This window comes from Thalassophryne amazonica, chromosome 2 (genome assembly GCF_902500255.1).
Source record: "Thalassophryne amazonica chromosome 2, fThaAma1.1, whole genome shotgun sequence".
NCBI classification, from domain to species: domain Eukaryota; kingdom Metazoa; phylum Chordata; class Actinopteri; order Batrachoidiformes; family Batrachoididae; genus Thalassophryne; species Thalassophryne amazonica.
This window is the reverse complement of record NC_047104.1, coordinates 95,981,506-95,995,315: the sequence shown is the minus strand read 5'-3', so window position 1 is coordinate 95,995,315 and position 13,810 is coordinate 95,981,506. Positions and strand designations below refer to the sequence as shown.

The window sequence follows — 13,810 nt, the reverse complement described above, 5'->3', positions numbered from 1 at the left end:
TAAAGCGCGGTGATCAGCACACCTGCACTGAGCTTTACGAAGACATTTTTATACTTTTTTCCTCCTTTATTTAGAATTCTGAGCTGAGCTGCTCCGCATCGTCTCGTTAAAAACAGCTGACGCGTCAACAACTAACACTATTTTCCACTCAAATGCACCTAAACTCTCTTTCTGAGGACCACATGATGTGAAAACGAAATAAAACTTTCTTACCTGTAAATCTGGTCATGTTTTCTGCATAAATAAATGTTATCCATTCTTTGTGCTCAAATGCCAAAGCAGGGGCGAATCCAGATGGAATGGGGGCGTGGGGGAGGGATGTGCCCCCCTCCCCCACAACACCCCTAGATTAAAGGTCCATTTTTGAAGCCGTTTTTTACTACAACTACTAATACTGCTTAAAATAATAATAATTTCGACAAGTAAAATGTTTAGAGAATTTAAATGTTAGAAAAATGTTAGAATTTAATAGTTACATTTATAAACAATGTAGGTTTGAAATTGCAAGTTTTACTGTTACAGTGCTGTCAACAGTTAAATATGAGGTCAAGAAAGAGGTCTTTATTTTACTTTTTATAAAACAAGTATTTGTTTTCATTGAAGTCAAGAAAGGGTGACTATAAATTGAGTTTTGGCAAAACAGGTATCATTGTCATGTTGACGTGGGTTGTTGTCGGCAGCTGGGGAAAGTAACTAAAAAAGTAACTAGTAATCTAACTTAGTTACTTTTACAATTGAGTAATCAGTAAAGTAACTAAGTTACTTTTTCAAGGAGTAATCAGTAATCAGTAATTGGATTACTTTTTCAAAGTAACTGTGGCAACACTGGAAGTAATGTATCACTTTTCTATTGATCACATTAGCTTTGACCATGGGTGAGACTGAAAAGTCAAATTCCAGGTCATAACTGTTTAAGTCAAATAGCTTAGGACAAATATGGATTACAAATGGTGGAAGGGTTGACTGTTAGTTAATGGAAGCAATCAAATGTCAAGGGCACACAGAACCATATATTATGGTATCACTTAATAAAAATAAATAAATAAATTTTCCTGATTCTGTTAGGGCACAGGTGTTGCACTCCCTGCATGCCCCTTCTTGTTTTGTGTTTTTAAATTATATATTAAATGTAAATGTATATTTGTGCCCTGTGTAAAGCAGTTTGAGTTGCCTTTGTTACTTATGACAATGCAAATACATAATGTTTCTTTAAATAGAGGTTAGTACTATAGCATTAGGGATTGTAGTTGTAGCATCATATTTCACTCTTGGGAAGGAGAACAGGCTGGAAAAGCACAGAATTATTTGAGGATCAAACAGTGATATCACATATTTCTCTAACATCTCCCCCACCTCTCTTTAGACTATTGAGACACTGGACAGTGGGAAGCCTTTCCTGTCCACCCTGTTTGTCGACCTCCAAGGAACCATAAAAACACTGAGATATTTTGCTGGATATGCAGACAAGATCCACGGGGCTTCTATTCCAACAGGTAAGACTCCTCAGAAGTTCTTTAAGTACTGCAAGAGGTCCAACCAAAGAGTACCTTCGCTGTGTAATGCTGCATTTTGCCTGTTCAACAGTTACCTCCTACAGGTGATTGGTTGAGATGGGCCAACATTATTTGTAGAGGCTGGAGTACTCACCTTAACTATATGTATTTGGCAAATTTGTATTGAAGTGAAGAGATGTTGAAATAAAATATAGAGAAGAGAATGAGATAAAAAGATAATGAACAAAGAGGTATGCTTTTTCACACAAGTACCAGAAAGGTTGACATGCTACTTCTGAGAGATCCAAAATACCTAATAAATACCCCACTCTTAATGTTGAAGAGTAGGTAGCTCAATGGGATTATCGCTATGCAGCATAACTTGGTTTAATTCCCGGTCACACTATATTGGGATGATGACAGAGACAGAGACGTGTACAGAGACAGTATCCTCTCAATCATGACTCACAGTAACCATTCCTTGTATTTTGCTCAAGAAAAGCTAATAACAATAGTACTTCACAACAAGAGCAATCAGAGACTTCTGATGTCCGCCAATCCTGATCCGGAACACCTCCAAAATTCAGTGGAGTCTTCCATGCCCTAATACCCACCTGTGGTGCAAATTTGGTGAGAATCTGTGAAGTAGGATTGAAGTAATCTTTCAAAGTTTATATAAAGGGAAATTGTGATCCAGAATCTGGATCTGATCAACTTCAAAATTTAATGTAGACTTCCATGGTCTGATATATATCTGTGTTGAAAATTTCGTTAAAATCCGTGCAGTAGTTTTGACGTAATCCTGCTAACAGACAGAATGACAAATAAGTAAATAAATGCCAATGACTTTATTATATCCTTGGTGGACATAATTATACCCTTCATCTTACTACTCATCACTAATTGAAGAAAATAAGAACAACCCCAGGTTTCTTTTCAGCACTGTAGCCAGGCTGACAAAGAGTCAGAGCTCTACTGATCCGAGTATTCCTTTAACTTTAACTAGTAATGACTTCATGACTTTCTTTGCTAATAAAATTTTAACTATTAAAGAAAAAATTACTCATAACCATCCCAAAGACGTATCGTTACCTTTGGCTGCTTTCAGTGATGCCGGTATTTGGTTAGACTCTTTCTCTCCGATTGTTCTGTCTGAGTTATTTTCATTAATTACTTCCTCCAAACCATCAACATGTCTATTAGACCCCATTCCTACCAGGCTGCTCAAGGAAGCCCTACCATTAATTAATGCTTCGATCTTAAATATGATCAAGCTATCTTTATTAGTTGGCTATGTACCACAGGCTTTTAAGGTGGCAGTAATTAAACCATTACTTAAAAAGCCATCACTTGACCCAGCTATCTTAGCTAATTACAGGCCAATCTCCAACCTTCCTTTTCTCTCAAAAATTCTTGAAAGGGTAGTTGTAAAACAGCTAACTGATCATCTGCAGAGGAATGGTCTATTTGAAGAGTTTCAGTCAGGTTTCAGAATTCATCATAGTACAGAAACAGCATTAGTGAAGGTTACAAATGATCTTCTTATGGCCTCAGACAGTGGACTCATCTCTGTGCTTGTTCTGTTAGACCTCAGTGCTGCTTTTGATACTGTTGACCATAAAATTTTATTACAGAGATTAGAGCATGTCATAGGTATTAAAGGCACTGCGTGCAGTGGTTTGAATCATATTTATCTAATAGATTACAATTTGTTCATGTAAATGGGGAGTCTTCTTCACAGACTAAGGTTAATTATGGAGTTCCACAAGGTTCTGTGCTAGGACCAATTTTATTCACTTTATACATGCTTCCCTTAGGCAGTATTATTAGAAAGCATTGCTTAAATTTTCATTGTTACACAGATGATACCCAGCTTTATCTATCCATGAAGCCAGAGGACACACATCAATTAGTTAAACTGCAGGAATGTCTTACAGACATAAAGACATGGATGACTTCTATTTTCCTGCTTTTAAATTCAGATAAAATTGAAGTTATTGTACTTGGCCCCACAAAACATGGTGTCTAACCAGATCCTTACTCTGGATGGCACTACCCTGACCTCTAGTAATACTGTGAGAAATCTTGGAGTCATTTTTGATCAGGATATGTCCTTCAATGCGCATATGAAGCAAATATGTAGGACTGCTTTTTTACATTTGCACAATATCTCTAAAATTAGAAAGGTCTTGTCTCAGAGTGATGCTGAAAAACTAATTCATGCATTTATTTCCTCTAGGCTGGACTATTGTAATTCATTATTATCAGGTTGTCCTAAAACTTCCCTGAAAAGCCTTCAGTTAATTCAAAATGCTGGAACTAGAGTGATGACGGGGACTAGAAGGAGAGAGCATATTTCACCCATATTGGCCCCTCTTCATTGGCTTCCTGTTAATTCTAGAATAGAATTCAAAATTCTTCTTCTTACTTATAAGGTTTTGAATAATCAGGTCCCATCTTATCTTAGGGACCTCATAGTACCATATCACCCCAATAGAGCGCTTCGCTCTCAGACTGCAGGCTTACTTGTAGTTCCTAGGGTTTTTAAGAGTAGAATGGGAGGCAGAGCCTTCAGCTTTCAGGCTCCTCTCCTGTGGAACCAGCTCCCAATTCGGATCAGGGAGACAGACACCCTCTCTACTTTTAAGATTAGGTTAAAACTTTCCTTTTTGCTAAAGCTTATAGTTAGGGCTGGATCAGGTGACCCTGAACCATCCCTTAGTTATGCTGCTATAGACTTAGTCTGCTGGGGGGTTCCCATGATGCACTGAGTGTTTCTTTCTCTTTTTGCTCTGTATGCACCACTCTGCATTTAATCATTAGTGATTGATCTCTGCTGTCTTCCACAGCATGTCTTTTTCCTGATTCTCTCCCCTCAGCCCCAACCAGTCCCAGCAGAAGACTCAGCAGAAGACTGCCCCTCCCTGAGCCTGGTTCTGCTGGAGGTTTCTTCCTCTTAAAAGGGAGTTTTTCCTTCCCACTGTCGCCAAGTGCTTGCTCACAGGGGGTTGTTTTGACCGTTGGGGTTTTTCTGTAATTATTGTATGGCTTTTGCCTTGCAGTATAAACCACCTTGGGGCAACTGTTGTGATTTGGCGCTATATAAATAAAATTGATTTGATTTGATTTTTAATGTGTGGTGAAATAAGCCATTATTTGTCCTAATCTGCTGTAAATTTACTGATCTGATGGTGTTTTTTTTTTTTTTTGCCTATTCCTCACAGTGTTACCTTTGGCTACCAGAGAAACCATTTAGAAGCCTATGTCCCAATGCATTCGGGACTCGACGCACATTAGTGGAAATACCCTGCATTTGGTTCTCACACGTGGTATTGCTGTCTCGAATATTGACACCATGCCTCTTACATCAGTGGTCTCTGATCACTCACTTATTAAGTTTACAGTTTCGCAGCCATGTTTAGTGGAACAACAACCTTATATATCACTATGGTGATGCATCAACTCCTCAACTAAGACTGAACTCGAAGCTAAACTACCTGATGTCTTAGCTTCACATTTGGCAATTACCCAGTCAGTAGACAGTCTTGTGTATACAACCCCTGGCAATAATTATGGAATCACCGGCCTCAGAGGATGTTCATTCAGTTGTTTAATTTTGTAGAAAAAAAGCAGATCACAGACATGACACAAAACTAAAGTCATTTCAAATGGCAACTTTCTGGCTTTAAGAAACACTATAAGAAATCAGGAAAAATAATTGTGGCAGTCAGTAACGGTTACTTCTTTAGACCAAGCAGAGGGAAAAAAATATGGACTCACTCAATTCTGAGGAATAAATGATGGAATCACCCTGTAAATTTTCATCCCTAAAACTAACACCTGCATCAAATCAGATCTGCTCGTTAGTCTGCATCTAAAAAGGAGTGATCACACCTTGGAGAGTTGTTGCACCAAGTGGACTGACATGAATCATGGCTCCAACACGAGAGATGTCAATTGAAACAAAGGAGAGGATTATCAAACTCTTAAAAGAGGGTAAATCATCACGCAATGTTGCAAAAGATGTTGGTTGTTCACAGTCAGCTGTGTCTAAACTCTGGACCAAATACAAACAACATGGGAAGGTTGTTAAAGGCAAACATACTGGTAGACCAAGGAAGACATCAAAGCGTCAAGACAGAAAACTTAAAGCAATATGTCTCAAAAATCGAAAATGCACAACAAAACAAATGAGGAACGAATGGGAGGAAACTGGAGTCAACGTCTGTGACCGAACTGTAAGAAACTGCCTAAAAAAATGGGATTTACATACAGAAAAGCTAAACAAAAGCCATCATTAACACCTAAACAGAAAAAAACAAGGTTACAATGGGCTAAGGAAAAGCAATCGTGGACTGTGGATGACTGAATGAAAGTCATATTCAGTGATGAATCTCGAATCTGCATTGGGCAAGGTGATGATGCTGGAACTTTTGTTTGGTGCCGTTCCAATGAGATTTATAAAGATGACTGCCTGAAGAGAACATGTAAATTTCCACAGTCATTGATGATATGGGGCTGCATGTCAGGTAAAGGCACTGGGGAGATGGCTGTCATTACATCATCAATAAATGCACAAGTTTACGTTGATATTTTTGGACACTTTTCTTATCCCATCAATTGAAAGGATGTTTGGGGATGATGAAATCATTTTTCAAGATGATAATGCATCTTGCCATAGAGCAAAAACTGTGAAAACATTCCTCGCAAAAAGACACATAGGGTCAATGTCATGGCCGGCAAATACTCCGGATCTTAATCCAATTGAAAATCTTTGGTGGAAGTTGAAGAAAATGGTCCATGACAAGGCTCCAACCTGCAAAGCTGATCTGGCAACAGCAATCAGAGAAAGTTGGAGCCAGATTGATGAAGAGGACTGTTTGTCACTCATTAAGTCCATGCCTCAGAAACTGCAAGCTGTTATAAAAGCCAGAGGTGGTGCAACAAAATACTAGTGATGTGTTGGAGCGTTCTTTTGTTTTTCATGATTCCATAATTTTTTCCTCAGAATTGAGTGATTCCATATTTTTTTTCCCTCTGCTTGGTCTAAAAATGTAACCGTTACTGACTGCCACAATTTTTTTTCCTGATTTCTTATAGTGTTTCTTAAAGCCAGAAAGTTGCCATTTGAAATGACTTTAGTTTTGTGTCATGTCTGTGATGTGCTTTTTTTTCTACCAAATCAAACAACTGAATGAACATCCTCCGAGGCCGGTGATTGCATAATTTTTGCCAGGGGTTGTAGTTTAATGTCAGTGCTCAAAACTAGGCTCGTCATGATTGCGCCACCTGTGTTAAAACCGCGCTCCCCCAAAACACAGTCACCTTGGTTCAGTGATTGCCTGCATGACCTCAAGCATAAGGCAAGAGGTCTAGAACGGAAATGGCGTAGTTCAAAATTAGAAGTATTCGACCTTGCATGGCATGATGCTATCTTAAGCCTCGGTCCCACCGAATAATGAAGGCTGAAGAAGGAGCCACGCATGGGTGTGGGGTGATTATTTGAAGAATGACCCACGTTTTCATCCTAACACGTATCCACTATGAAGGTGCCACTGTGTGCCTCTCTGTACCCCGCATGTGCCGTGTAGCAGCCTCTAGTGAGCCACGACCGACCTGTCATTACAGCCTCGAATGGCACATCAGCCACACTAAGCCACGTAGTGCCATGATAGCGCCATGTTGGCGCACGTTTAGGCATGAGTTTGGTCCAAACCTCCAGCCCTCCCACACCTGGTCCCTTCAAAGTGTGGGTTTTCAATTCACAGATTCACAGCAGCATTTAAAGATGTCCCTTCTTTTTTTTTTTAAACGCAGTCCAAAAATAGACACTCCATCACAGTTCTGCAGTTGTGCGCCAGGCTGCAGTCCACCTGTCCACCACCAGACCAGCTAGACCTGAACCACGGGTTCCTGGAGAGCCGCCTCTGTGCTCCTCGCTGGCTCCGCGGCTCTCTGGCTTTTTTTTTTTTTTTTTTTTTTGCAGCTTTAAACACACAAAACATTATGTTTGTCCATTTATTTCTGCAAAAAAAACTTTTGACTTTGTGTTCGTCTGTTTATTTCTGAAAAGCGCTCTTTTGCGCGCGGTGCCATTCTGCATACAGAATGAGGTGGCCGTTTTATTATATACACCTGTGGATCATTTTCAATATATATATTTCTTTATTTTTTCCGCAGCTTACAAGTCACCATGATACAACTTTTAACTTTGTGTTATGTCTTCAAAATCGCTCTTTTGTGCTCTCCACCTGTGCTGCTGCACAGCTCATAGCTGCTCCACTGGAGTTATTATCTTCCATGGCTTTAAACACACATCCACTTTCACGCAGTCACCCAAAGTTTAACTTTGTGTTCGTCCAATATTGACTGAAATATCACTCTTTTGTGAGCTGGTGTTCTGCCTAAATGCTCGTTTGAAGCGTGATGAGGAGTCACTACTGCCTCAGTGCCTCAGTGCGCACACACAGCGGAGCTCATGTGATACATTAATTCCAGAAGTGATTACAGGTATTTTCGGCATCCAAGGTTTGACAGAAAATGATTAATCCGCTACAAAATAATTATTTTATATAGAGTCCAGCGCACAGAGCAGGTGGAATTTGGTGTGCAAAGAGGAGACCCGCTCCAAAAATAGCCTCTCAGGTCCTGCCTCAGTGCGCATACACAGTGATCCATTAACAAGATATTAAATCAACATACTTTTTACATACAACAGACATCAACGTACAGACATACTTTTATAGCAAGGAACTGTTTTATCAAGCTATAAAAAACATTAAAAATAATTACCTTAAGCTGCTCAAAATACATCCCACATGGAGCAGGAAAGAGGAAAAAAAGTGTCCAGATGAAACAGTTCTCTGTGATGCCAGAAGTGATTAGAAGTGTTTTCAACATCCAAGGTTTGGCAGAAAATGATTAATCCACTACAAAAATATATAGAGTCCAGCGCACAGAGCAGGTGCAATTGTGTGCGCAAGAGGAGGAGCCGCTGCGAAGGTGCCAGGCGCACGGATAATGGACTTTTTGCAGACTCGTAAGCACCACGCAAATGCCTCTAAGCCGTCGCAGTAACTCGAACACAAACTGCGCCACGCTGTTGTTGCTAAATTTTGAACATCTTCAAATTAGCGCCACGCTCAGAGAGGAGCCTCGTTAACTGAAGATAATGCCTCTAAGAGCCACTCTGAGCCACTATAATGCCACGATAGCTCACGAAACAAAAAAAATAAGGTGCGTGGCTCCTTCTTCACTCGGTGGGACCGAGGCTTTAGACTATAAGCTCTGTTACTCTGATATAAAGTTATAAAGCATAACTCAAAATTCTTGTTCGATACAGTGGCAACACTTATTCAATGACAACCAGCTGTAGTTCGCTCTCCTTTTACAGCACAAGATTTCCTGGATTACTTTGAGAAAAAAATAGAAGACATTAGGTTAAACATATCCCAGCATGCCTTAACCGAGCCACTACACCCTGCTATCGAGGTGGGCACCATTACTGAGGTATTACCTAGATTTACAGAATTTGAGACTATCTCTCTAGGCATGCTGACGAAACAAAAAGCGCAACCTGCTTATTTGATCCTGTACCAACAAAACTGTTTAAGGGCCTGTGACTCTTGGGCCGACTGTGCTGGAAATTATTAATCTTTCTTTAATTGCTTGCGGCAGAATGCAGAGAAGACAAAAATCTCTGTGTGCATAAAGCTCATGCTTGTGCACGTGTGTATAACATCAGTCACGGACAAACTGGGGAGAGCTGACATTTGCCATTCAATTGGTATGCTTATGATTTTGGGTCAAGGATGAATGCCGCCAAAACAGAATGTTGATACGACTAATATTTTTGGAGAAACTACAGATATTAGCTAACAACACTGAACAATGGATGTTCACATTTACATTCTGGACTCACACGCTATATCAGCAGGGGGCGGCACATCATCTATATGTTAAAAGCATGCATGCGCATGTGTAGTGGCTGTGTTGTTATGACTCCGCCCATTCGCTCCCCTCGGGACACGAACTCACGATCCTCGGCATGGGAGTTGGACTCTCTAAACAGAAGGCTAAAACCCAAGGCTCTGGCCTTGTGACCAGAGAATCCTTTTGAGCTGTTGGGAGTGAGGTTTACTAACTACATATCCCCAGCGACATCTGCTGGCCTCCGTTACACTCACCCCCCTAAACTCACTCCCATCCGGGTACACAGAACCACTTTAGCGGCTGCACTCTGCGTTGTGTTGTTATGACTCTGCCCATTCGCTCCCCTCCTGACATGAACTCGTGATCCTCAGCATGGGAGGATCTACATATGCACAGAGACACCTGCTGGCCTCCGTTACACATGATTTGATTTTGTAAGTTCAATGTAAGTACATAATATAATTGTAAATTCATTAAAAATACATCGATAACAGAAGAAAGTGAAAACACTCACTTCCAATAGTCAAAGGAGAAGAGGAAGAAAATGTGTCCACAGAAAGTGGGAGAAAAGGAAAACTAGGAGGGTGGAAGTGAGAGCCGGGACTTTGAATGCTGGCAGTTTGACTGGTAAAGGGAGAGAGCTGGCTGATATAATGAGAGGAGGAAGGTAGACATATTGTATGTGCAAGAGACCAAGTGGAAGGGAAGTAAGCGCAGGATCATAGGCGGTGGGTTGTAGTTTTTGTATCATGGTGAGGATTAGGGTTGGGCATCGAGAACCGGTTCTGTCGGGTATCATTAAGAAATGATTTGATCCACCGACATCAATAGCCTTTTTGCTTAACGATTCCCTTATCGGCCCTTCAGAGCGGCCGTTGTTTTTGTCGGGAAAATAATCATGTCTCTACGTTGATTACAGAACCCCTGAAGGTCTGTAATCAACCTTTCTGCAGCGCAGCTCTTCTTTGAAGCTTGAAGCAATGAAGCATCGATCGAACCTGCTACTTCGTTGGTTCTTTGCTTTATTTTGCTTTAGCTTAATTTTCCCCCGCTAAAACCCCAAAAAGCATATGTCTGTGAGTAATATTTACCTTTTTTATGTTAAACCGACCTGTTATGGTCTTCTGAAACAGTTGATAGATGTGTTTTGTAACTTAAAAATGGGACCGATGCTGACGCGTTATCATATCTATGGCATTTTCAATGTTAAAGTTAGCATTAAGCTGTTCGCACCTCAGCACATTTGTGTGCATTTGTTTTGTGTATAATAATTAATGGCTTCAGCGTTTGTTGTCGTAAAAGAGTCAAATGTATTACAAATTGTAATATTTTTTACATTTATTTTTGTTTGTATATTATTATTATTATTAATAATAATAATAATAATAATAGCAACATCAACAACAACAATAATAATAACTAATAATGCTACAATACAGTTTTAGAGAAAGAGACAAAAAGAACCTGATTAAAAACACAACAGAAAATATAAAACCAAACTAACAATGAACATAAATAAATAAATAGATAGAAATAAATAAGTGTTTCCTGTGAACACCTAGTGACTCTTACACCTCCACTTCATCCCTGTTTTATTTAAGTTTAATGACAATTTGTTTTGGTCAAACCACATTTTCAATTTGTTAATTTCTTCAGTGATTTCCTGATTTCCTCTGCCAAGCTAGAAAACTGCTACATCCTAGTAAGAGCAGAATACTACTGGAATGAATTTGAATAAGGAAATTTGGGTTTTTTTCTCAGCAAAATGGATGCTGCACTCAGTGCAGTTTATTGTCTGGAATAGTCCCAGATTGCATTTCAGAGCTTCTAGAATTCAAAAATTTTCGTGTGAGTGGTGGTGGTGGGGTGGGGGGTAATTTTGGGTGACAGCTTTTTTGTTTTTCACCACTTTCATCCCTGAATTTGTCAAGCTTAAGTCACTTTTGTGCGGATTAAAGTCACTAACTGGGACTCCTATCTTGTTGTGAGAAAGAAATGAGAATCATCCTTTGTTCTGTTCACACAGCTCCAAACACTGTGCGGTTCTCTGCCGAGTCAAGTTAGAACGATAGAGTCCAGTCGGAATTACAAAATTCAAAGAGAAACGCCATTTAAATCAATTGACACCTCTTTCCAAATGTTGTAATACAAACAAACTGTAATTGATCAAAACGCTTTTTCCTCCCAAAATGAGAGGTCCTGCGCTGACGTGCAGCAGCTGGCTGAGCTCAGCTCAGAGGTATGGAGTGACATTCATGCCAAAATGTGTGAAAAGAAATGCTTTTGACAAAAACTGCAGATTTTGTTTATTTTTATTGATGTCCAGAGGTCAAGGATACAGTGACCAATTTAAAATGTTGCTGACATTGAAAACCTGCAAAGCCTACTTTTTGTGCAAGAAACTTCACATCGATATCGATACAATTTTATCAATATCCATCCCTAGTGAGGAAAGGAAGAGAAATGGTGTTGGGGCATTTTAAAGGAAGAGTATGTTAAGAGTTTGTTGGAGGTTAAGCGAGTGTCTGACAGGGTGATGAGTGTAAAGTTGGAAATTGAAGGGGTGATGATGAATATCATCAGTGAAACCCACAGGTAGGTTGCGAGATGAAAGAGAAAGAACATTTTTGGACTGAGCTAGATGAGGTGGTTGAGAGTGTGTCCAACCATGAAAGAGTAGTGATAGGAGTGGACTTCAATGTCTATGTTGGCGAAGGAAACAGAGGTGATGAGGAAGCAATGAGTAGATATGGTATCATGGACAGGAATGTGGAAGGACAGATGGTAGTGGATTTTGCAAAAAGGATGGAAATGGCTATCGTGAATACCCAATTTAAGAAAAGGGAGGAACACAGGCTGACATATAAGAGTGGAGGAAGATGCACCCAGGTGGACTACATTCTTTGTAGGAGATGCAAGCTAAAAGAAACTGGAGACTGTAAGGTGGTGGCAGGAGAGACTGTAGCTTGATGTGGTTTGTAGGATGACTTTAGAAGTTAAGAAGAGAGTGAGAGCTCAGCAAAGGATCAGATGTTGGAAACTGAAGGAGGAAGACTGTTGTGTGAGCAAGTGAGACAGGCAGTGGATGGAGGGGAAGCAATTTGGGACAGCTGGAAAAGTACTGCAGATATGGTGAGGGAGACAGCTAGGAAGGTACTGGGTGTGACATCTGGACAGCAGAAGGATGACAAGGAGACTTGTGGTGGAACAAAGATGTCCAGGAAAGCATAAGGAGAAAGAGGTTGGCAAAAAAGAATCGGGATAGTTGGAGAGATGAAGAACGTAGACATGAGCTAAGGAAAAGGCATTTAAGCGAGCTGTACAAGAAGTTGAAAGGAGGAAAGGACTTGTACCAATTGGCAAGACAAAGGGAGAGAGCTGGAAAGGATGTGCAGCAGGTTAGGGTGGTAAAAGATGTGCATGGTAATGTGCTGACAAGTGAGGAGAGTGTGTTGAGAAAATGGATTGAATATTTTGAGGAGCTGATGAATGATTAAAATGAGAGAGAAAAGCTGGATGACGTGGAGAGAGTAAATCAGGAAGTACAAGGGATAAGTAACGATGAAATGAGGGCGGGTATGAAAAGGATGAAGAATGTTGGTCCAGATGATATTCCGGTGGAGGCATGGAAATGTCTTGGAGAGATGGCAGTGGAGTTTCTCACCAGATTGTTTAATAAAATCTTGGAAAGTGAGAAGATGCCTGAGGAGTGGAGACAAAGTGTGCTGGTTCCTATTTTTAAGAACAAGGGTGATGTGCAGGGGTGGTCCTGGATGCGGCATCGGGGGGGCGGCACGACCGTGCGGGGGAAAAAAAAAACGGGGTGGGGGGGTTGTCCTGACGGGGGGGTTCGTGGTTACAACGCGCTCAACTTTTGTTCAGAATCAGCTTCTTATCACTGGTAATGACGCGGCTTTCCCCTCACTCATTCCCACAGCTTCACAGTGCTTTAAACAGTGTGGACACTGAGCGTCCACAGACTTCAATAGCGACACAAAGCATGCAGCGAAATGAGACGAGTCATTGGATAAATGCTGGGCTTTGTCCCGCCCATCGGACGCTCAGCGTGTCTGGGGGTCTATGGGGCAGTGGGCTGGCCTCGGCTGGCCCGGACACTCAGCTTCTGCATGATGATTGGATGATCTGTCTGAGGCTGAATCTCTTTTTGATTGACAGCGAAATGAGCGAATCAGCGATCTTTTGATGTAAACATCCGTGGGAGCATTTTTTAATTTTCATTCTGTTCTGAGTTGAACCGGAGACTTTCCTAATCCTCTTAGCGGCATTTTCTTTGTTAAAAATGACTAGCGACAAATCGAGCTTCTATTTCTGGTGTGTTTTTTTGTAGCTGCTTGTGTTTGGAGACTGACTTCTATCACTCTTTC

At 40.6% G+C, this 13,810-nt stretch overlaps 1 protein-coding gene across 1 annotated transcript in view; it reads left to right on the top strand.

Moving 5' to 3' along the window:
* Positions 1-13,810, top strand: part of aldh1a2 (aldehyde dehydrogenase 1 family, member A2) — a 112,634-nt gene that overhangs the window by 30,710 nt on the left and 68,114 nt on the right. Inside the window, exon 4 of the mRNA XM_034190040.1 lies at positions 1,364-1,493. Coding sequence (XP_034045931.1) covers positions 1,364-1,493 — 130 coding nt within the window. The remainder of the gene's footprint in view (positions 1-1,363; positions 1,494-13,810) is intronic.